Source organism: Augochlora pura, chromosome 2 (assembly GCF_028453695.1).
Source record: "Augochlora pura isolate Apur16 chromosome 2, APUR_v2.2.1, whole genome shotgun sequence".
NCBI classification, from domain to species: Eukaryota; Metazoa; Arthropoda; class Insecta; order Hymenoptera; family Halictidae; genus Augochlora; species Augochlora pura.
In genome coordinates, this window is record NC_135773.1 from 17,847,734 (window position 1) to 17,870,023 (window position 22,290).

General features: G+C 37.6%; 1 protein-coding gene across 1 annotated transcript in view; it reads left to right on the forward strand.

Moving 5' to 3' along the window:
- LOC144478399 (ankyrin repeat and SAM domain-containing protein 1A) overlaps nt 1–22,290 on the forward strand; it is a 163,522-nt gene that overhangs the window by 52,955 nt on the left and 88,277 nt on the right. The window contains exons 8-9 of the mRNA XM_078196242.1: nt 4,333–4,609; nt 7,395–8,075. Coding sequence (XP_078052368.1) covers nt 4,333–4,609; nt 7,395–8,075 — 958 coding nt within the window. The remainder of the gene's footprint in view (nt 1–4,332; nt 4,610–7,394; nt 8,076–22,290) is intronic.

Consider the following 22,290-nt stretch of genomic DNA (forward strand, 5'->3'; position numbering starts at 1 on the left):
TCACGGAAAATTTTAACACTTTATCTACCGGTCAACCGGTCGTAAAAGTTTTCATTTCTATTTTGATTTTGTTTATATTATTAATCGCGAAAAATATTTAATATTTAAAAAGTTATATAATAATATTCAAGCTTGTACAATCTAACACGTTTATCTCAATAATAGATAAAAAATTAAGGGTTACTATGGCAACTGATTTACAGGCCACCGATCGAGGGAAAAAGCCGATTTATAGGCTACCGGTCGATAAAGTGTTAATAACAGTTTGGTGGAACGCGGCTGGAGTAATTCACTACTCATTTCTTAGCTGTAATGTTGAAGTATTGTTTACCAGTAAAAATTATGTTTTGATCGATTGCAACGATGAGAATTTATTATGTACTGTACAATTGTTCACGAATACAAGAATTTTACTTTTTTCTCTTTTCATTCTCTGACCAATTTGAATCAACAATTTTTAATTCATGCCTTTTTATTAGCAGTGTAATCAATGGATAATGACTTATAACCCGTAAAATCTCGCGGCTTCTTGAATTCGCTTATAAGTAGTGACTTCAGTTTTTTTGTCCCTCACATGTTGACTGCTAGTAACATTGTCACCCTTTCTTTGCCGAGCTCGCCTCCGTAACATTTCTCATCTTTAAACGCCATTGTTTTGTCAGGGAGGCATTCGTAGAACAATGCAGTTTCATCCGCGTTCAACACATTATGTGGTTCATAATCTTTTAATAAGCTTTACAATTCTTCTTTCCACTCATTGCAAATGGCATCGTTAACGCTAGCAAACAATCATTGCTAACGCTGGTAATAATTCAATGATTTTACAAACGCCTTTGCTTTTTCTTGCAACAATGGTTCTCAAGTACTAAAAGGTTCGTTTCGGCATTGCCTAAACCACATTAATAAACATTGTTCAATATCCGGAAATTCACCAGTTCTTTACCTCTCACAATTTAAATTATCTCCAGAGATTCTTTATTGCATAATTCTTTCGTTGTACTTGAAAATCATTGAGACGGTACTGACAGGAATGCCAAATTCAGTTTTCACTACTTCAGTGACTTTATTATCAATTGTTGTGTTTTTAGCTTCCACTTAGAGAACATTTTTCAAAATAAATACTCAGTTACACGTAAGAAACGTTGAAAATCAAACCGTTTGATCAAAAACGACACTTGTAAAAGAGGAACAAGCACGTGGCTCAAGGTGTGTCGTGTTTCTGGGCATTCGAGTAATTGAAGATTGGGCATCGACAGGTAGATCGTAACACGCAATTACTTCGAGTTATAGAGACAGCGGTCATAGAAGTTAGACATGCAAAAGTAAATTTCGAGTTGCAGAAGTGCGGTTAATTAGAATTCGAGTCGTAGAGGTACCTCGATGCGTGATAAATAATTCGAGTTATAGGATGTTTATATTTCGAGTCGTAGAGGTTTGCATAGCGGCGCGGAAAAGAATAGGCAAAATTTTCATCGTACAGTGGTTTTTGAGTTATCGAGGTTCGATCGTATTTTGAATTTTGAAGCTTCGATAAGTACTCGCTTAAAGGAAAAGAAAGATTTGTTTGAATATTAAAGTTAAAGAATTCACTTTTAACAAATTATCGCTTTCCGTGCTACTACGCGATAATAGCAACTTCCCGGAGCCAAAAGGAAAAAATAGTTTGCCGTTGCTGGTTGCATTTTAACGGCAAGAAACACGACAGTCTCCGTATGGCGCACTGTTCCATGCTGCGTTGGCTTCGGCAAATGAATGCCAGTTGCGTTGCTTCGCTTTCAGTATGCGATGGTAGATGAATTCTTAGAAACCGCACTCGAATCTGACGACACTCGATGGATTGCGGATTTCAGTGAAGACGAGCAGATCGGGGGACCAGTGAACGGAGTACGGAGGGCCCTCCAGCAGACAGAGGACTCCGACCCCAGTTCCGTCTTCGACAGCGTCTTTATGTCCATGTCCGACACTCTCAACTCGATAAATACTCTCGAAAGTTCCGATCAAACTCCCGACGACAAACCACAAAACACTACCACCAACAGAATTTCATTAGTACAGCGCGACACAACACGGTAAAACCATACAGACATTTCGCATTACTATAGTAACGCTTTCGATTTGTTTGCATTGGAACTATGTTATTTGTTCGTCTCTTAATTTTCTGTCGAATCTACGAATGGAACCTGTTGTCCCAAAAACGTAAGAACGTTTTCGACATTAAGTTGTTTTAGTCAATTTGTCATTTGTGTGTATAATATATACTATTTACTGTTCTCTATTGTTATGTATAAAATATCGTTTTCTGCATAAAGCATGATTTTGTTCAGACCGATGTGTATACAGTGTGTCCCAAAATTGTCTAACGATCAGAAAATGGGGAATACCTGAGGTCATTTGAACTTTTTGCTTTACAAAAGTTTTCTGCGAGGCATCGTTAACTAGTTATTAAAGAAAAACAGTGAACAATAAGAGGCGAGATCAACTGATGCGAAGCAGCCAAGAAAATGAGTGGAACTGGGCTTCGTCTGCTGGTTGGCTCGGCAACCATGTGCCAGTCGTCGAGCTCGCCTCTCATTGGTCACTGTTTTTCGTTAATAATTCGTATATAAAGGGGCGAATTGCATTTACGCCAAGGAAAAAGTTACTACAAATAACCTCAGGAAACTCTCGTTTTCAGATTGCAAGTAATATTTGGACCGCACTGTATAATTACGCAACTCGTTCATCTCCTGCAACTTCCAAAATATGCATTGGGTAATAAAATTTTCAATAGAAAAATTATGTTATTTAAAAGTGTATAATTTATAGCGTATTTATTTTATTTTATAGATGGAGACTGGAAAGTTGAAGATCAATTTTCTTCTTTTAAATGGAATGCTATAATTTTTATAACAGAATATGGAAGAATATTGAGTTTTTAGTAAAAGAATATTGACCTTTATTAGTTCTAAACGTAATAGCTAGCGAGTAGTTTCGCTTTATTTTTTAAACATTTTCTTCGCTTTCTGCTGACCTGTTTAAATCCGTGATAAGATTGAATCTCCAATTTGATGTTACACGAAGAAAATGTTCAATAAGTAAAACGAAATTAATCGTTAACTATTAGCTTTAAGGCTAGTAAAGGTCAACTCTTTTTTACTTAAAATTTTGTTTGCTTTGATATTTTTCCATGTTTTTATATAAAAAATACAGTATTACATTTAAGAAGAAAGTGTTGACCTTCGAATCTCCGGCTCCACCTACAACAAATATGCGCACTATGCACCTTTAAATTGTATAACTTTTGTATCGAAAAATTTGTTGCTCGATACATATTTTGAAAGCTGAAGGAAGTGCACAAATCGCGTGGACCACCCTGCATTTCGGAATAACAGAGTGTAGTTTTACGCTGTTAACTTAAGCAGTGGTCACTCTGTCCATGATTTTCACGATTTAAGTTGTATACTACCCAGGGAAAAAAAACATAATCTAAATGTGTATAAAAATGAACTAGCATAATGCAAAACCAAAGGTTATTTAACAAAGCGTTTTTGACTCCTCTGAATGGAAATATCCTTTATTTTGTTACTACATATTTCTACATAAGATTGGCTATAGTTTCTTAAAGTCCTATATATAATTTCCTCTTTTTTCTTATTTAGTACTGCGATGGATACATAAAAGTCATGCCTAATTACCAGTCTAATTCGAAGGAATTCTTTCTGAAACATTAATGAACTTGAACAGGTACCTCATTCACAAATATATATGTTGCCCAGTTTGTGATAACATTCTTGCATCAAAGTCTCGGAAAATATTCAAATAACAACCTCTGGTATTCGTAAAATTGTACAATTCTACAATGTTGAAACTTTTCATTTCCATGTATTAAAAAGCGAGTTCTTATTAAAAACGTTTTGTACCTAATCAAAATTATATTATACAACAATATAATTTTCAAAAACCACGTATGACACGGAAGTTATTACTCGGACACTTTTTAAGTTTCGGCAGCAGGAGATTAAAATATAAATTAAACGATACGTGTATTTTTAAATAAGTTAGTCCTTTACAAACAAGATTCATTAATGACTTCGAAAAGGATTCTTAACAATCGTGTTTTTCTTAGACAGTTAATTATGCACGATTCTTCGGATAAATTATACTTTATTGTCCGTTATATTGTGTACATACATATATATGTCAGTGGTGTACAGTGTATCTCGCCGAAAGCGGTACTATTTCTCGATTGTACACATTATCGAAAGTAACGGGAAGAAAGGAACTCGATCGAGCGAGTCATTAGCGAGTTAATCGTGAATTGGTCCCGTTGAGACGTTCAGTTTGGTTGCGCAGGGGTTCCGACAGCGGATTGTACCAAACGCCACCGGTACCTCGAGGAACAATGGAGGGTAGCTTCGTGTCGGAGGATCTGTCCTTGACATTACCCACGGGATACGGGGGTGGCAGGGAGTCGGACCAATTGAGCGTTTCCTCGTCCTCGAGCGTCGGTGGACCGAGCCCACGGGATCGGCGTTGTTTGCCCAACGATTCCAGCGCCGCCGGGATTTACTTGCCAATGGCACCCTTGTCCAGCTCTCTCCACAGCCCCGCCTCTAACAATAAAGTCTCGGTAAGAACGAGTTCCCTTTACTTTTCGATCCTCGATCCTTGATCGAGGGTCGCACGAGGTCACCAAGCACAACTGTACAAAGGGAAGCTTTTTAGATTTCCCCCCTTTTTTTTCGCTCGTTTCCTGACATTCCATTACGCTTACACACTAATTTAACGTTCACTTTTTGCAATTTCATCGACCGGAAGTTTCTCGAGTTTGTCCGAGTTCTTATATCTAATGTTCTGGACTGTCTATTTTGAATCTTTCGGCATTTTTTATTTTGAATATTTTAGAATATTTTACGTTCCCGATCTTTTCGAATTTTCTATTCTGAATATTTTCTAGTGTTTTTAATCATAATATTGCAAGTGTCTCTTATTTTGAAGCTGTCGGCATTTTTTATTTCTCGAGCCTAACGTTAACGAGAATTTCTAGTATCTGCCTCATTATTAAGATCATTATTTTCCGGATCAAGGATTTGCTCTTACGTGCTCACTTTTTAGTCTCGCAATCGGCGACTGTCCTCTTTTTCGAACGAATAACTCTAGCGTGTAACATCCGTACGCCTTACAGTTCGTTAACATGGACAAATCGATCGCGACTTAATTGGCCCAGTATTCCGACGTCCGTTGTGCTTTCTTTCCAAACTGTCGCGAGAATCTGGCATTAGCATAGCGCTGCTGTCGGATAGCAGCGAAAAAAGCTTGATGTGCCCAAATAATGATTAAAAACGAGCTATTACGACTAGCACGTATCGCTTGATGGCATCGCAATTCAAATTTCGAAGGCTTTCTATTCGTCTAAAGAATATTTTCTTATTTTCTAAGAGCCTCGTCCGTCTTTCGTGTGACTTTATCGTACTTTTCCAAACTATAAAATATAAATTATAATTTTTGTCTTTATTTTAAATTAAGTATAATGCAGTATTATATATTAACGGTAAAATATCCAGTTCATAGAAAAATATAAGCATTGTTTGAAAAAAAAGAAATTAACGATTCATAGGCTCTAGAAATGTAGTTCGTGCCGGTATATTATGCCAACGATTAATAATCATGTTTCGCAGAATACAAGTACATTTTATTACGCTTCCAAAACTGTATAACAGTTAACATGCAATTTGTCCTCCATTTCAAATTATAACGAGTCTTTTAATACATTGTACCACTTTATACGGTTGTAATATTTTTGGATTCAAAGCCATTATGTAGCCATAAACGATGGAAAATATAAAAAACCATTTCTGGCGAAGCTACGTCATTATGAACGGTCATTATGGATAGTAATAAAAAAAAAACAAGGGATATCATAATCTTTGAAAATTGGTCTTTCATGTTTTACATTGGCCATGATCCGTGCTATGAATGGAAGAAATATTAACACTCCATAAAGTGGAGCATTGTTTTAAAAATTGAGCCATTGTTCAAAATTGCGGTAGCGCAATTATTATTGTGAGAATTTTGTTAGTTTACTTTAGGTAGACATTTCAAATAGAATATCATATGTTCTCATTACCAGAAATTCATATTTTTTATGCAGTTATTTTTTTGCTACAGCGCAGAGATCTCGTATTATGCGACATTAATAATTTTATTTCGAATTTCTATTTCGGTTTAGTTTGTTTCTCATTCTCGGTTTGTTTTCTCAGTGTGTTTTTCTGTGAAAAAGAAAAAGCTGTAATTAGACTATACCCCTTTTTTTGTTATAATGTATGCTTGGGTAAGGATTTATTCAACCATTTTGTATGCAAGAGTATTGTGTAATTTCAGCGAGTTTGAAACAAGAAATTAAGAAAATTGTTTTTTAAAGTATAAAGATTCTATCTTAGAAAACCATTGACTAAATTCTTTTACTCATGCATCATTCTAATGAAAATAGTAAAAAGTGTAAATAAATTAAATCTTGTCATTCTTATTAGACATTTCTTATATTATCAATCTTGTATCATCATATTTCTTATTACATATTTATTATATTTTCTATCTTGTTAGATCATTATTTTTTCTTCTCCTAACACTTCATCTACCGAATTCTAAAAAAGTGATATACAGCTTGACAGAAATTGTTATACAGCTCCCATTTCTTGAAGTCAATGTAAGTGATTTTTTTCTTTGCATAGAGATCGGCAGATTAGCTTTCACAGTTACGTTGATTACCACTTCTTCGTCCATGGTTTACCTATTAGAACGAGACAATTTCTGTTTCTTGATAGTTAACTCTTTTATAGATCGTATTCACCTTTTTGCACTTCGTAATAAATTAATCCTTTCACAGGTCTTGTTCATCTTTTGGCAAATGAGATTCTCATATTTATAATCATTACATAAAGAATTGTTGAAGATTAATGAAGATTCACTGTTTTTGGTGCAATTTGTATTCTTACTAAAATTTAGTAAAATACTGTCAATTTTGATGTGTTCAGGGATTAATTTCATTTGCAGAAAGATGAATTTAATTTGGAGAAAGGTGACAGTGATTTACAAAAAAATTAATTTGGAGTTCAAAAGGCTGAATATATTGTACAAAAGGATTAATTTTTAGTAAAAATTTCTAAGAGAAGAGTCAAGTGTTCATTCGATTTGGTAGAAACAAATCGCATTCATATTTAGTCAGTTGTATAAAAATCTTCATCAGAAGCCTGACTCATTGTCGTAGTGCAAGAGGTTAACGAATCGGATAGCCACCCGACAGGATCCCCTACTGTCCCCCGCCTGTCCCCCGCGTGACTTCTTTCAAACAGCACGCGAGAGTCTACGAGAACCTAACGTGGTGCGATTGTTCATTCCGATTGTTCGCCTTACAGCCGACGCCTCCGAAGAAGCCGCCGAGACGCAACCTCTCCGTGTCCCCGACGCACCTGCAGACCCAGATGTCATTGTCCGCGGACTGCTCGCTGGGGCCGAGCAACTACGAGTACTTGTTCATGGCGCGCAGCGGTGCTCGCAGCCACATCGACTTCGAACAATTGCAGAAGCGTCGGGAGCAATTGCGTCACGTGACGAGGAGCGTGGACCAATACGTCGAGATGAAGTCGCGGGTGCCGGACGGCGAGGAGAGGCGCGACAATAGCGTCGAACCGGTGGCCATCACCTCGATTTACGAGAACCGGCCGATCAAGACGTTGAACCCGCGGCGGAAGTTGAGGAGACACGCGTTTGAGAACTACGAGGCGGACGGCAGCCTGTGCGGCGACAAATCGCCGTGCAGCGAAGTGGACTCGGCCATCCAGGAGCAGACGTTCGTGTCGAACGCGTTCCTCACGCTCAAGTCCTCCCAGGAGAGCCTCCTGGACGAGAAGCGGGACACGAACGATGAGTCGGCGAACGAGGGTCGCGAGGCGACGGACAAGCGCCTGAAACGAGTACAAATGATGCTACCGACCAGTCCCACGCATTACGCACAGCCGCCGACTCCGGATCATCCACCCCCATCAGCTATGCAGGCGGAGAAGTCTATTCACGAACGGATTCGTCCGTTAAGTCAGGTAAGTTTTTATGATACAGAATGATATACAAGGTGTTCCAAAACTCGCCTTGCACCCACAAGGGGATGATGCCTCAGGTTTTCAGCTTCCTTTCAGAGATTTTTGTGAAGCAACTATGACCCTTTTTGAAGTCATATTTCCAGAGTTTATTTATACGTGTCTCACACACATTTATACAAGTTTTTCAGATACAAAAAGTTGAAGTTTATTGCATTGAATACTTTGAAACATAATCCAATTTGAAAACATCGTACGATGGTACCTATAATTGCTGTCAAAGAAAAGAGTTGGAAATTAAAAACATGACGACGTTTTAAAATTTGATTATCGATTTTTCTTATTGATTTTTCAATCTTGGGAACGTAGATAAATGTAAAAGATTAGACATTTGTGTTGCTTCTAGTACGAGCTGCGGGCATAAGTATACGAGTGTGGACTTAAATTTTGAAGGCGATTCGTCAAGTAGTTTTTGAGATATCGTGGATATCGTTTTGGAAAACATAATTTCGGAAATGACGCGTTTAAAGTTTTGTGAGCCAATAGTTATCATTCATATTATGACTGTCATACACGGTACAAAATTGTTAATTTAAGAAATTTGAACTTCAAGTTTTATAAACGTAAATTTTAATTACCAATCACACTAACGCTTTAACGGCCGTACGTCTGCGCAGTCAAACGTCGCCAGAGGCCGGCTGTATTCTTGAAGAATTAATTTTAAAAACTTTATGTATATTAATAAAATAATTCAGCATATGCAAGGACAAAACAAATATAACAAATTCAATATTTTCCTTTATATGATAACTTTTAAGACAATCTATGTTATATATTCCAACGATTTAGTATTAATTTAAAAATCTAAAATTAAATTAGACAATGAAACAATAATTATCTAAAATCAAAGACGTAGCGATGAAATACGAAGCCAATAGGAATATCCACACTTGTTTGCGTTCGTCAATCATCACCCAGAAAGTGTGGTACCGGCCAATAATTTTTGGTGGTAGCATCACACACATGTATGAGCGACCATTAAAGTGTTAATCAAGATATTATGTACATGTAATGATACATTACATACCTCTGATATTGTATGTAGCAGGGTTTGGATCATAAAGCTTGCAACAATTTATATAAAGCTGCTATTTGAAGATGTTGTCGATGAGTTCAAAAGTCAAATCTTTTTCCAACAATAACGTAACAATTCCTATTATAATATGTATAGTCATTTCCAGAAATATTCTATAAAATATATCTTTGAAAATAGAACATGTAGTACCATTAGTCTTTTACATTAGTCAAAAAATGATACTCGTTCGAAACAGTTTCGAAAGAGTTCACGAAACTTTCGTTCGCAGTGGCTGTCTCTGCAGGGTATCGCAAAAGTCACCCACAATCTGGAAATGAGGGCTTCCTTGGGCCATTTGCAGCAATTTTTTCCTTAGACAAAATGCAAATCGCCGCTTTGTATACGAGTTATTAGCGAAAAACAATGACCAATGAGAGGCGAGCTCGACGGGCGCGAGGCTGCCGAACCAACGAGTGAACGAAGCCCAGTTCCACGGATTGCGCTCTCTTGCGCCAGCTGATCTCGTCTCTCATTGGTTATGGTTTTTCGTTAATAACTCGTTAACGACGTTTCGGAGAAAATTTTTGTAAAGGAAAAAGTTACTTCAAATGATCTCAGACACCCCATATTTCCCGGTCGCGAGTAATTTTTTGGACACCTTGTATAATTGCTATAATTCGACTTTAATTTAGATGCAATACCAGGATTACCATCTGACCTCTTTTTGGAGGTCACGTTGTCATTTTTTGATTCCGTCCTTCTACCTTTTGATAATTTTTAAAAATGTTTCTATTTTCTAAACTTTTGAAAACCTTTGAGCTTTATTTTGCAATTCCTGGTCCCAATTCCAGCATTCAAAGAGTGCAGTAAATTCTCTTCGATTATTCCTCAGATTGTAAACTAAATTTGACAATTTGACAAGAGGAGATACAATTATTTTAGCCTTGTAGACTAAATATTAAACAATTAAATATAAAAAACGAACCGCCTTCTTAAGCAATGCTATCTTCTCTTCCCAAATTGTCTATTTTTATTTACAAGCTTATCATAAAATATAAGCTCGATCACTTCAGTTGCTTAAATTTTCATAAATATTTGATATTTTATCCAGATTTACTAAATATATTTTCATGCTAAAAATTCTTTGTGCACTATAAAAATAAAAGACTTTTTCGATGAGACTTCACGCAATGGTAGAGCTTGTAAAACTAAGACTAATATTTTAGTTAAAACTAAATCTAGTAATTAACGTTAATGTGTTAGTGACAAAGACAGGAAGATAAGCCACTAGGCCAGGTCCTGTTCAGGCAAGCCAGAAAAGTAGCCACATTAAAAGTGGGGGAATAGTAGAAAAGGATCTTCTCCCACGCTCCACCACTTGGAAGCACTTCTCTGACGTCTTCAGACAAATGCAGCTATTCTTTCTGGATTTGTCACTAACAACTTTAACATTAAATATCTCTAAAACTATAAAACCTCTGTGTCCAAACCGGACATCGTTAGATCCAGTTTTAAAAGCTCTAACACTATGAAATCTAATCGAAAAGTCAGCGTCAGGGGTAGTGACCTCTCTTCGTAAGGATTAAGCAGACTTGGTCTCGATAATACGTCATTATTTGTTCTTTGTAACTCTATGAAGTCAACGTGCTCTTTCTACAAGAATTTATAGTGTAGCATACCACTATCTATACTCTGTATACCGCTACCCTTTTTCAGACAACCCGACCTCCTACTGAAAAAGATTATCTGAAAACTCGGCTAATTCCAATTCCAGACTACGACACTTTAAAATCTAAACCACTTTCAGTACTCGGTGGCTTCGCCGCTAAGATCGAAGCAACGATCGTTTTCCAAGACCATTAAACAGTTCCGCGTATCAGTTGTCTCCTCACGACCGATTCTCGAATTCTCTGGAATTCCAGACACACGGCGTCGCTTAGTCGTATTTTTTTCACGTCGACTAGCGCAGTAACGCGGATCCGTTTGGGGCATTAGCTTTCCAATCGTATATCCAGCGGCTCACACGTTACACGATCAGAGATTCCGTGGCTGGTTTTAAGCGGCTGACGCATGATGGCGTCTCCATGATTCGTCACACGGTACCCGGCGAGGCGTGCGAAGCAGGCGTTCAATTTCGCATCCTCGGCTGCTCCTTAGCGGCAGATAGGTGCGTGTGTGCGCTGGTATCACATGTCGAGACGTCAAACGGTAGCGGCTGACTGGTCGGGTCGCGAAAGTACTGGTCCGGAATGTTCATTTCGGGTGCGTTAACGCGTTCCGAAACGTTTATCGGCTCGCGGGATCGAGTATTTCGGCGGCAGCCGTGGCCAAGCCAGATCGCTGACGGTAGGATCGAGCGACGGAGGCCGAGCCGAAGTTGTCGTTACGGTTGCGGCGCGATTCTAAAGCTTGGACAGTAGATAAGCAGTCTGTAGGACGCCTTAGCAGGTTACGTTTAATATACATGCCGTGTTTGATCTGTGATGCGATTTGCAAGGAGCCAGATCTCCCTCTCTCTCTCTCTCTCTCTCTCTCTCTCTCTCTCTCTCTCTCTCTCTTCACGCGCTGCAGTCTCTATATCGCTCGTTTCCCGCCGTTTGCCGCGTCATCCTGTGATCGTTCTGCTGTGAGACTGACTACGTTCACTTCCCATCCGCTGCGAATGGATATCCATAACACACACCGCGCTCGCTTCTATTTCTCCTATATATCCCCATCTTCTGCTCTCTTTATCCGCCTCCTCGTTCCAACGTGCCTTTCCCTAGACCTCCCCTTTCGCGCTAGGCTCCTTTCCGGAGGCTGGTGTATGCGTTCGAAATCCGTGTCTTTCAGCGGTTATACACGCTTCGCGAAATATCACACAGTGAATATATGTATCCTACGAACGAGGAGCCGGATGATGGCAAGAGGCTTTCGGGCGCCGCACGGCGACGTGTGTGCGGGCGTAACCGCTTCAGAGAACGCGCCGCATCGCCATCGCCTTGCTTCGTTTTGCTTCATCTTGCCTCGCGCACCACCTCCGCCTCCTCTTGCCACGCGTCCCGATGCTTCTTCGACGGATCGAGTAGTTAGTGCCTCGCAGCATTCACGGATGCCGGATACGATATCTTGTATGCTGTTTGCAGGCTTTGACCTTTATGTGTTTACGCAGACGAACCACGCCGTTTTCTGGGCCGATAGACTGGAGACCGCCGGGAAAATTAGTTTTAACGACAGATTCCTTTTTATCGACGACCGGAGGAAATTCCCGTGGTTTCGACTATTTGAGGACGTACGTCGATGTATTGACACGATTACCATCCGACGCCTTTTCCGAAGACATGTCCACCTTCTTTCATTTTGTTCTTCGGTCTACGTACTTTTTAATAATTTTCGGAAATACCCTCGTCCCGTTTAAAACACGATTCTTTCTTCTGGCACAGCTCATGTTGGTAGCAGAAGTGTTACGATCGTGTCACAGTTTTTTTTTTTAACATAAACTGTACGTTCAGCTTATTCATATAATAGAGAATAGTGGCATGACTTGTCCTTAACAAAAACTATAATAATTCTGTAAACGAAATCGAGTTTTCTTCGAGTTTTCTATTTCTATTTTTAAATATCTTAAACCATCAATAACACTTTAATTGGAAACATTTAGTTTAGTTTTAGAACATCGCCGTAAGTGTCATTATTTTTATTCACTGCTGCGTTTGCCTTTAATCCTTGATCAAACAAAGATACCATACAACGATGTAAATTCTCCTCTTCTATTGTTGATCTTGTCATCTTTTCTCCTTACTAGAACAAAAATTTTTTAACCGAAATATAGAATTTACAACCAAGCTTGACCGTATCAACAAAACTTACCTGTTTACTGGGCCATGTCTCCACACAAACTGACTGTGAATCAGCACATAAAAAAAAGATTACTTTTCAGTTTACCTAATATTTAGACCAGTTTAAAAGAAGTATTTGTGTTTGAGAAGATCTCCAAATGTTGACTCGCTGTATTTCCAAATTTATAACAATTATTCAGATGACTTGTCTTGAATAACTCAGTGCTTATACATGATCAGTTTACTGCAAACTTGCAACGTTTATTGCAAGTTCTAGCAATCCGTTCCATGGCAAATAGTAGTTCCACACGACATTTGAAGAAAGCGATGGAATCACTGAAAGAACGAATATCATTAAGAAACTAGTTAGTCGAGTTAGATAACCTGGTGACAGCACCGGTATATCGAAAGTGGGAAGCGTATGGTTCCTTCGAGGTACAGTATCCGAAAAAAGTATTCATACATCACTAGGTGCTCTACTTCGAACGGTAATAACTTTATTTGTAGAACATTAATATAACAATGAAATACACAAAAAGGTAGGAGATTGACAAAGCTTTCAAATAATATAGTGTTTCATTAAGGTTTAACACGTTTAAACCGGCGCATTTTTTCGAAGTCTGTATGGTCGGGCGACTCGAGATTATCAGCTGTTTATTCGTCTGGCGGCGCTTGTTTGTTTCACTATTTTTTCTATACTACGTGTGGACCACCGGTGGTCCACACCGCCAGATGAGAGCAATGCCTGTGAACCACCGGTGGTTCACGCCGGGTTGGACGTGTTAAACATTTTACTACAAGATATAAAAAAGTTTTCATACAGTAGATTCTTTTTTTAATAAACGAACGAATTAACGAACTAACAAATGAATTAATATTTTGTAGAATATCCTTCATTATTTATAACGGCTTGCAATCGCCTGGGCATCGATGAAATTAAATTATTTGTTATATTTTCATTCCCTATCGATTTTTCTCCATTCTTCTTGCAACTCATTTCTTAAATCATTTTTATTTAAAATTGTGTATTTTCGTACACAGTGTTTTAATTCTTCCTAAATATTCTCTATGGGGTTGATATCTGGAGACTACGGAGATGTTTCCAGGATATGTGGCGTGTTATATAAGAACTATTCTTTAACTAAATAATATTTATGTATGGGATCATTGTTCTGTTGAAAATAGTAGCAATCTAATATCCCAAACGTTTCAGCACTTTGTCTTAAATTCAATTTTAAAATATATAAATATACATACATTTGTCCATTATTCTGACAATAAAGTACAAATTGCCCAAACCACATGCAGCCATGCACCCCCATACTATAGTACTTCCACCACCGTGCTTTACTATGGCTCTTAAATTTTTAGGATTCAAAGCTTTCCTACTTTCCCTCTACGCCAAACATTTTCCATCTGATACCCATAGATAAAATTTGCTTTCGTCCGAAGAAATTACGGTTTTCCAAAAGTCAAATGACTTCCTTACGTATTTTTTTGCGAATTCAAGCCTTTTTTTGTCTATTTACCTTGTTAATATATGGCTTCTTCCTAGCAATCCGTGATTGATATCCAGCTTTCTTAAGCCTATTAGATATTGTGCTTGAGGAAACATGCTTTTCAATAGCTGCCTCTAACTCTGCCGTAATTATTGGAGTACTCTTGAAAAGATTTTCCTTTACTTTTCGTACGATAAATCTGCCATCTCTTTCATTTAATTTCGCAGGCCTTTCAGAACGACGCTTATTTTCTATTGTTCATGATTTCTTATATTTATTTATGATATATTGATCGGTGGCGTGGCTTTTTCCAATCAATTCATTAATTTTTCTCAGAGGATTTTCATTTTCATGGAGACCAATTATGATATTCCTTTCTTCTAACGTCATTTCTCTTCTTTTGGTAGACATTTTAACAATGAACGACACTTGACTGCTATGGACAGAATAATACTATTAGATCTGATCATAAATAACTATCGATGCATCTAGGTAGAATCTATTGTTCGTTTCTATGCACAATGAGTCACCGGGACAAATGAATTTTTGCTTTTACTAAATAGAGGATTCAAAATTAAAAAGAGGGTTCCCAATAAATAAAATGAGAGAAACGAACAAGATAGGTAAAGGAAAAATAAAATAAATATCTGATAAAAAAGGAAGTTATTTATTACTCGACCTAATAAACGAAATGAAACACAAACTAAGAAAGACAAACATATGCACATCGGGACTCCAATTATTCTATTGTTTTAAATATGATTTATCGATAGATGGCAGCTGTATGAATACTTTTTTCCGTTTGGTTTTTGTACTCGCCAAGAATTTTGTTTTATATCTTGCAATGATATATTTAAACATTAATGAAATACTATATCATTTGAAAGCTGTGTTAATGTCCTACATTTTGATGTATTTCATTGTTATATTAATATTCTACAAATAATGTGATCGCCGTTCAAAGTAGAGCACTTAGTGGCGTATGAATACTTTTTTCGGATACTGTATATTGAAATTAATTTCTTTCGCTTCGCTAACTTCTAGTTAGTATGGAAAGTTTTTTGTTAACACGTTCATTGTTCCGTGCAATATGTTTGATTCACAGTTGCAATCTGTATTGAATAATGTTAATTAAATGAACGCGCTCAACTACACGGCTATAATAAATGAAATTTGACAATTGCTAGAGTTACAAACAAATGACGACAAAATAATTCTCACGTTAGTTATCAGTTACAACTTAATATTTTTCAATAATTTACAATTAATAAATATGGACTAATCATTAGTAATTCCAATTTTTGATTAACAGAGCACTGAGTAGTAAAATTAAGTAATATTTTTTGGGATCTTTTAAGATATCGAAAGTCAACTTTAAAAATTTTAATTTATACAATCGATAAATGAAACCAATTCAAAATGATTCATCATTAGGAATACTTTGTGCTATCTTCTGCACATAATAATTAATGTTTGTAGACACTGTTTCGGTGACAAATGTTCTAGATGAATGGACGATAACTAGATCCAACACTCAAATAAATAAACTTTAAAGTCGATTTCGTCGAAGACGAAGATCCTAATAAAGAAATGTTACATCAATCTTTCTTCTCTTTTTTTTGCACGCAGAAAAGGTTCTCTTTAAAATTTAACTCACCGTTAGTTTTACTAAAGCCGTTGAAAGATTAATGTTTAAATTTTAATTTAAAACTAATTTTACCAAAAGGGTCAGAATACGTTTTCAAACATTTTAATGTAACATGATAGTAAAAGGCACCTTTTAAAGTTTCCATTTTGCAGTATTTTTATAAATATCGTTTGGAGACACTTTTCCAAACCTTTTCCGCTGTTATCTTTTCTACTTTACCTATAATGCTTGTGATACTAATTTGGAATGTATGAGGGGGTTAGATTTGGAGTGGTATAAATTTTATTTTTCTCATACTGAAAAGCAAGAAATGGTATTGTTCACTAACCGTAGCTATTATCTAAGATAGAGTTAAGTGAATTTTCTTGCCTTTTTACATATTGACACATATATCTATAACAATTTCAAGACATAAGTAAAAATTTTCAAAAATTTCACGTACACCGTTCCAAATTACTTTATTAATTATTAAAGGTAAAATTGAAAAGTTAATTGAAGAGAAAGTTTTAAAAAGTACCTTTGCAGGGCACTCGTAAAAATAGGACTAAATAAAAATTTTGAAAGATGCTTTTCTAACCCACTCAAATAGGTACAGACAAAAGAAGAAGAAAAATAATGGTTATATAAAACCTTTTGAAAACTTCGAAATATGATCCCGACAAGCAATGTGTTCAAAATGAGAAAAGTGGTCATTTAAATGAAACAGTGACCGTGTTAAGGCACTACTCGCTTTCGTTTCATGCGGATAAGGAAGGCGACGATTTGCAATTTCGTCGATTGATCGTGTATATGGTTCTAGTAAACCAGCGGACCAGTAATTGGCAAACGACGGGGTCGCGACTACCGATAACGAGTCAACCTCTGTTCCGATTGAACTACGAAAATCACATTAACAGGGACGAGAGGCGAACGATATTCCAGCACAATTTAGCCATCTCTTGCTACGTTAGGATGATAAAGGCTTTGTTTAAGCGATGGGGGCGTCGACTATTTGTTGACAAATTCGTCTATCCTATTCTAGCGTTCCGTTCGCTATCCAAAGAGAAAAATGGATCTATGAATTCACTTGCTGCGTGCTAGCTTGGCTGTCTTATTTGTGTCAATAGGATTCTCGTTGCTCCGAAATTAATGAAATTGTTGTTTGAACTACAGAGTGAAAGCTATTGACCACGTAAAATAATCATCCGTAATTCCTATGAAGAGATGAAGTCTTCGGTGCTACGATACATTGGTCAGTTTAGGTTCGGCACTAAAACATTAGGTTGTTGTTCTAAGAAACGAGACATTGGGAGAAAAACAACAATGTTATGTTAATACTTTACCGACCGGTCATTCAGTCGTAAAAATGTAGCTCAGTGTTAAATTTTTTAACACTGATTAAATTAAATTTTCGTTTCTATTTTGATTTTATTACTTTTATTGATCGCGTGTGATATTTAATATTTAAAAAATTGTATAGTAATATTAAAGCTTACGGTAGTACAATCTAACACATCTATCCCTGTAATAGATATCAAATTATCAGTTACCATGACAACGGATTCGCAGGGCTACCATTCGGGGTACAAAACCGATTTATAGGCTACCGGTCGGTAAAGTGTCAACATATGTATATGTCGGCTCAATCCACTAATCGTCACGATAACCGTGTTGAGTCGATCAACTGATCGATTATTGTAAGTAGATGTTCAGGTGCGAAGTTTTACTTATATTTTGATTGCTTTTATTTTATTTTATATTATTTTATTTTATTTTATTTCGAGTCATCAGAGACTCAGACGTTATATTGTAACAGAATATAACGAGTATTTAAATGAGCATTTCAAAATAAAGAACATTGAATACGGAAAACAGGAATGTGGTACAGAAATGGTATTCTATAATAATAGTTACAACCTAGTATCTTAATATTTTGTTCATATCATGCTTTATTCATATTAAATAAATCGATCAACAATATTTCCACAAACATTCAATAGTAATACCTCTAAATATGTATAATATTGTTAATAATCTTACACCACCTGAGGAACGTTTCATGATGGATGTTTTCATCTCATTCAGAATAAAAGTCCTTCGCAACAATGTCCATAAGAATTTTTATATTACAATTTGAAACAATTATTTCTAAAACCTTTCCATGCCCTCGCAAAAAATAACTCGCTAATAGTTCCACAAGTGTTAATGAAAGCCTCCTTGAAGTCAAGGATGAGTCCTATCACATGGAAGGATGGGTCAAAATGGGCGAACAAACGTATTGGTTTGACCCTGACTGTTGCCTATTGCAAAGTAAAGTCTCTCGTCTTCGGCCGTCACGACAAACGCTACACGTTGCCCAGCAACCGCGTGTGTCTTCGGCACCGCGTCTAGATCAAACGCGCTACAAAGTATGCTCGATACCCTCTCACGTGATCGCTTGGCGATCACGTTACCGGCAACGCCGAATGCTCTCGGAAAGCATTCAGATGATATCAACGCTTACACACATGAGATTACGTGCCACGAATGAAGACATTAGGAAAACTCGAAAAAGTCGAGTATGTACATTACAATGGAAACAATGTGTAAAGATAGTCGGGAACGCGATTAGAGCTTGGGGTTCTCCTGCTTTCGCTCAAGAAACGAACGCGCACGTAATATTTTGCACAGTGTGATATTTCGATAATCTGGAGCAGAGCTGGGCAACCTGAATCACATAGGGCACATGCCAAGGCAGCTAAGAGAAAAGCGCTTCACGGCGGGCTCAGTCTCCATTCCAAAAGGATTTTTCGAATCTATTAAGGATTTTTCGTTTACGATTTTATTTATCGATTTTTGTCGACGTAATTTCAAAAGTAGGGAGGATCTAACCCCTAATAATAATAACTTAAACTATAATAACGAGTTATGCTCGTGATGAAGATTCAATGCGTGTTCTACTAAATATGACTTAATTATTCATTTCTTCTATATTTAAATAAAAATTCTTCACGCCGCGTTGATTAGCACTCGTTTGTCCTTAATACTGTCCATACTAGGATCAAATATATTTCTGTTTTTTTCTATTGTCTTTATTTGCTTCCGTTTCTAGAGTTTATTAACAGAAAAATTGAATATTTTCTCGATTTAAAAGGAATTAATGATTTATTAATTTTAGTAGATCTTGCATGAAATATTTATCACGAGTCTGACTCGTTATTATAGTGCAAGAGGTTATGTCACGTTGTAGTCCTATACTTAAAAAAAAAAGAGAAACGTTAGGTCGCTGGAAAAAGATTCGGTGCCGGACCAATGAGACACAGTTCCGCCAATCTCCCGGTGATCTTCAAACAGACCCCGGAATTCGTAGGACACCTCATCAGTTAGCTACACCTATTTACAGAGATCGACTATAGATATCGCCGGGATTAAATAGAATAGAACGAGAGAGGAAGAGCGGCGCGTCCCACGCGTCGCGCCTTTTTTCAAGACTTTTGCCTACGTTGCTCCGTAGCCTCGCTCTTAACCCATAGCTGTGCCCAGACCCAAAATGATTCAGGTTACCCAGATCTGATCTAGAGCAAAGATGTTCAACAGGCATCACGGCGAGCAAGGGCAAAGCTACAGAGCAAAGGTTTAGTCAAGTGTCTCAACGAAGTGTTCACGTTTTCATGCCATTCTTCTCTCATTCACACTCATTGCTGTTTTATACAAATTATACGATAGTCGATCTCTGTCGCCGTCTTCAGCCAAATAACGTGTTGCTACTGTTGGGAGTCCCACGAGGAGCTATGGAAGGGGCACCCTTGCCCTCGTGATGCAGTCTAGAGTCCGCTGATCGGTGTTTGCTCTGGACGGGCAAAATGCTGAATGTCTGCATATTTTTATTGTTTTTTTTTTTCATTATGTATTTGATTATAACTACTTAGAATATTGATTCATAATAATTTATAACACGACTTGGTAATTTCAAGTAAAGTATATATTATTACATCATATTTATGTAAAAAAGATATATACAATGTTTACGTTTGTAAAGACAAGCAAGAAAAATAGTGATATATAATCAAACGTTCTTTAATTTATATTTTACAAAGCATCACATATTCCATGTAGGTAATTTTTAACTAAAACGTCAAAAACGTATCTTCAATACGAAAATAATTGCCAGGATAAATTCAATAACAATTTAATATCAGACGCAATGAAACACAGTGTAAGTTTAGTAATAGATTTCTTAGAATTCTCTTCAGGCATACATATATATCTTATCTGAGTACAGAATAACATTACAAATAATACTTATTCTGGGTCACCGAAATATTGCTTTTAAATGAAGCGTAACTTGGACAGTTTTCGAAAACATTTAATTTCGGACTTAAGTCCTCCTAGGTTGTTGAAATATCACACTGCGCGTCGGTGTCCAGGACAAACGAACCGTCTTTTCGGAGGGGGGGGGGGGGGGGCGTTCGCTCGCTCGACATCGCCGCAAATCGCGAAAGGTGCCAGATGCGATTCGATGACGGGATCAAGGGGGTATCGCTGAAAATCCGAGGTGATCGAGGAAAGGAAGAAGAGCGAGGCTGCGAGAAGCCGGCGGCGCGGCATGACGAGAGGAAGCTCGAGGAGCAGGAGGAACGAGCAGGAACGAAGAGGATCGAAGAGGAACGAGGAGGAGGACTGCTCACGGATGGTTGCGTCACACCCGTCAACTTCCGCGGATCCAACAGAGCGGCAGAATGCAAGACGCCGACACCCTTTGAATAATGAAGCCCTCGGCTTCTATGCCTGTCTGACTTCTCCTCGTGAACGCTCGTTCTCCTTGCCGAGCCGCGGAGAAACCTACGAATTTGTAGTGACGGTTTCCGGTTATACGTAGACAAGATGCACCGTGCGAGAGGCTACCGGAGAGATGGGGAGAGAAAGAAAGAGGGAGAGAGAGAGACGCCAACCCCGTCTGTCGACTCCTCTGGCGTCAAATTTTAATTGCGTTACGACGATCCGCGACTCGGCGAAATGTTAGCTGCTCTCCTTAAAAGACGCCGTTCTGCGAGGAGTATAGGTGATGGACACCGCTTTCGACGGAAGAGGATTTTCTTTACACTTTGAATTTGTCGCAGGAATCTGCGAAAATACGAGAATACTGTTCAGAATGAAGGTTTTAGAGCGAAGGGCTGGTACTGGTACCGCGATAATAATTCGAAAGGTTCCCAGGTGCAACTACGTCTTTTTGATCGGCCTTTTAACGACAAAGTTCTCTTTTCCTCTGAATTAGTTTAAAGATACCTTAATTGAAATTAACGCTTCTATCTATTATTCAGATTTTAAAGGTTTTAATATTTGGATATTTTTAGGACAAGCAGGAGTTCGTACTATTTCTAAAAATAAAACAAAACCAACATTATAATACAGTATTCATTACAAAAATTAATTTGTTTAAAGATTTTATTCATTTTAATCGAGAAGTATCTCTTCTGCAGAACTCTCCATGTGAGTAAGAAATAGAATGATTATCGTGTAGCAGTCATGGTACTGCCACTGTGCCTTTGTCGAAAAGGAAAATTATCTACATGTTGTGGTAACCCGGATTAGCCGTACTTTTTCTTCCTCTAATTTCGCGGAGTCAGTTTTCTTTCAGGGCCTCACCTGTGACTGATTGACGGTCACTGTTCAGGCTCGGGCGAGACCCTTGACTGTCTATTGTATGATGATCTTCCGCTGTTTCTTTAGCACGACTGTTTCTCCGTCTTACCCTCTGATTTGTTTCTCTCTCTCTCTCTCTCTCTCTCTCTCTCTCTCTCTCTCTCTCTCTCTTTCATTGCGTCCGGAGATTAATTCGGTTTTTATTTTTCCGGGGGAATAACGCGGCATAGTGCATAGACCATGAGTTAGTCGAGTGTTGGAAATAGATTCATAATAATTGAAGACTCGTTATATTGATTCCCATATAACCCCCTCAATTGTATTCATCAAGGATTAAACATGCGTAAACAGATTCGAGCACCATATTCCGAATAACACCATCAAACAAGATGCTAAGTTTTCTATTGGTATCCCACGACTTATTACTGTAGGTGAACAATTACTTCAACATTTCAGGTACCCGAGCCTTGGGTCAGGTTGAGCCTAATCGGGTCTTAGCTTAGTTGAGCTTAAAACCAATCATTTCAGGTATCCAACTTCTACCGACTACCTAAACCGACTTTGATATCGGGTACTA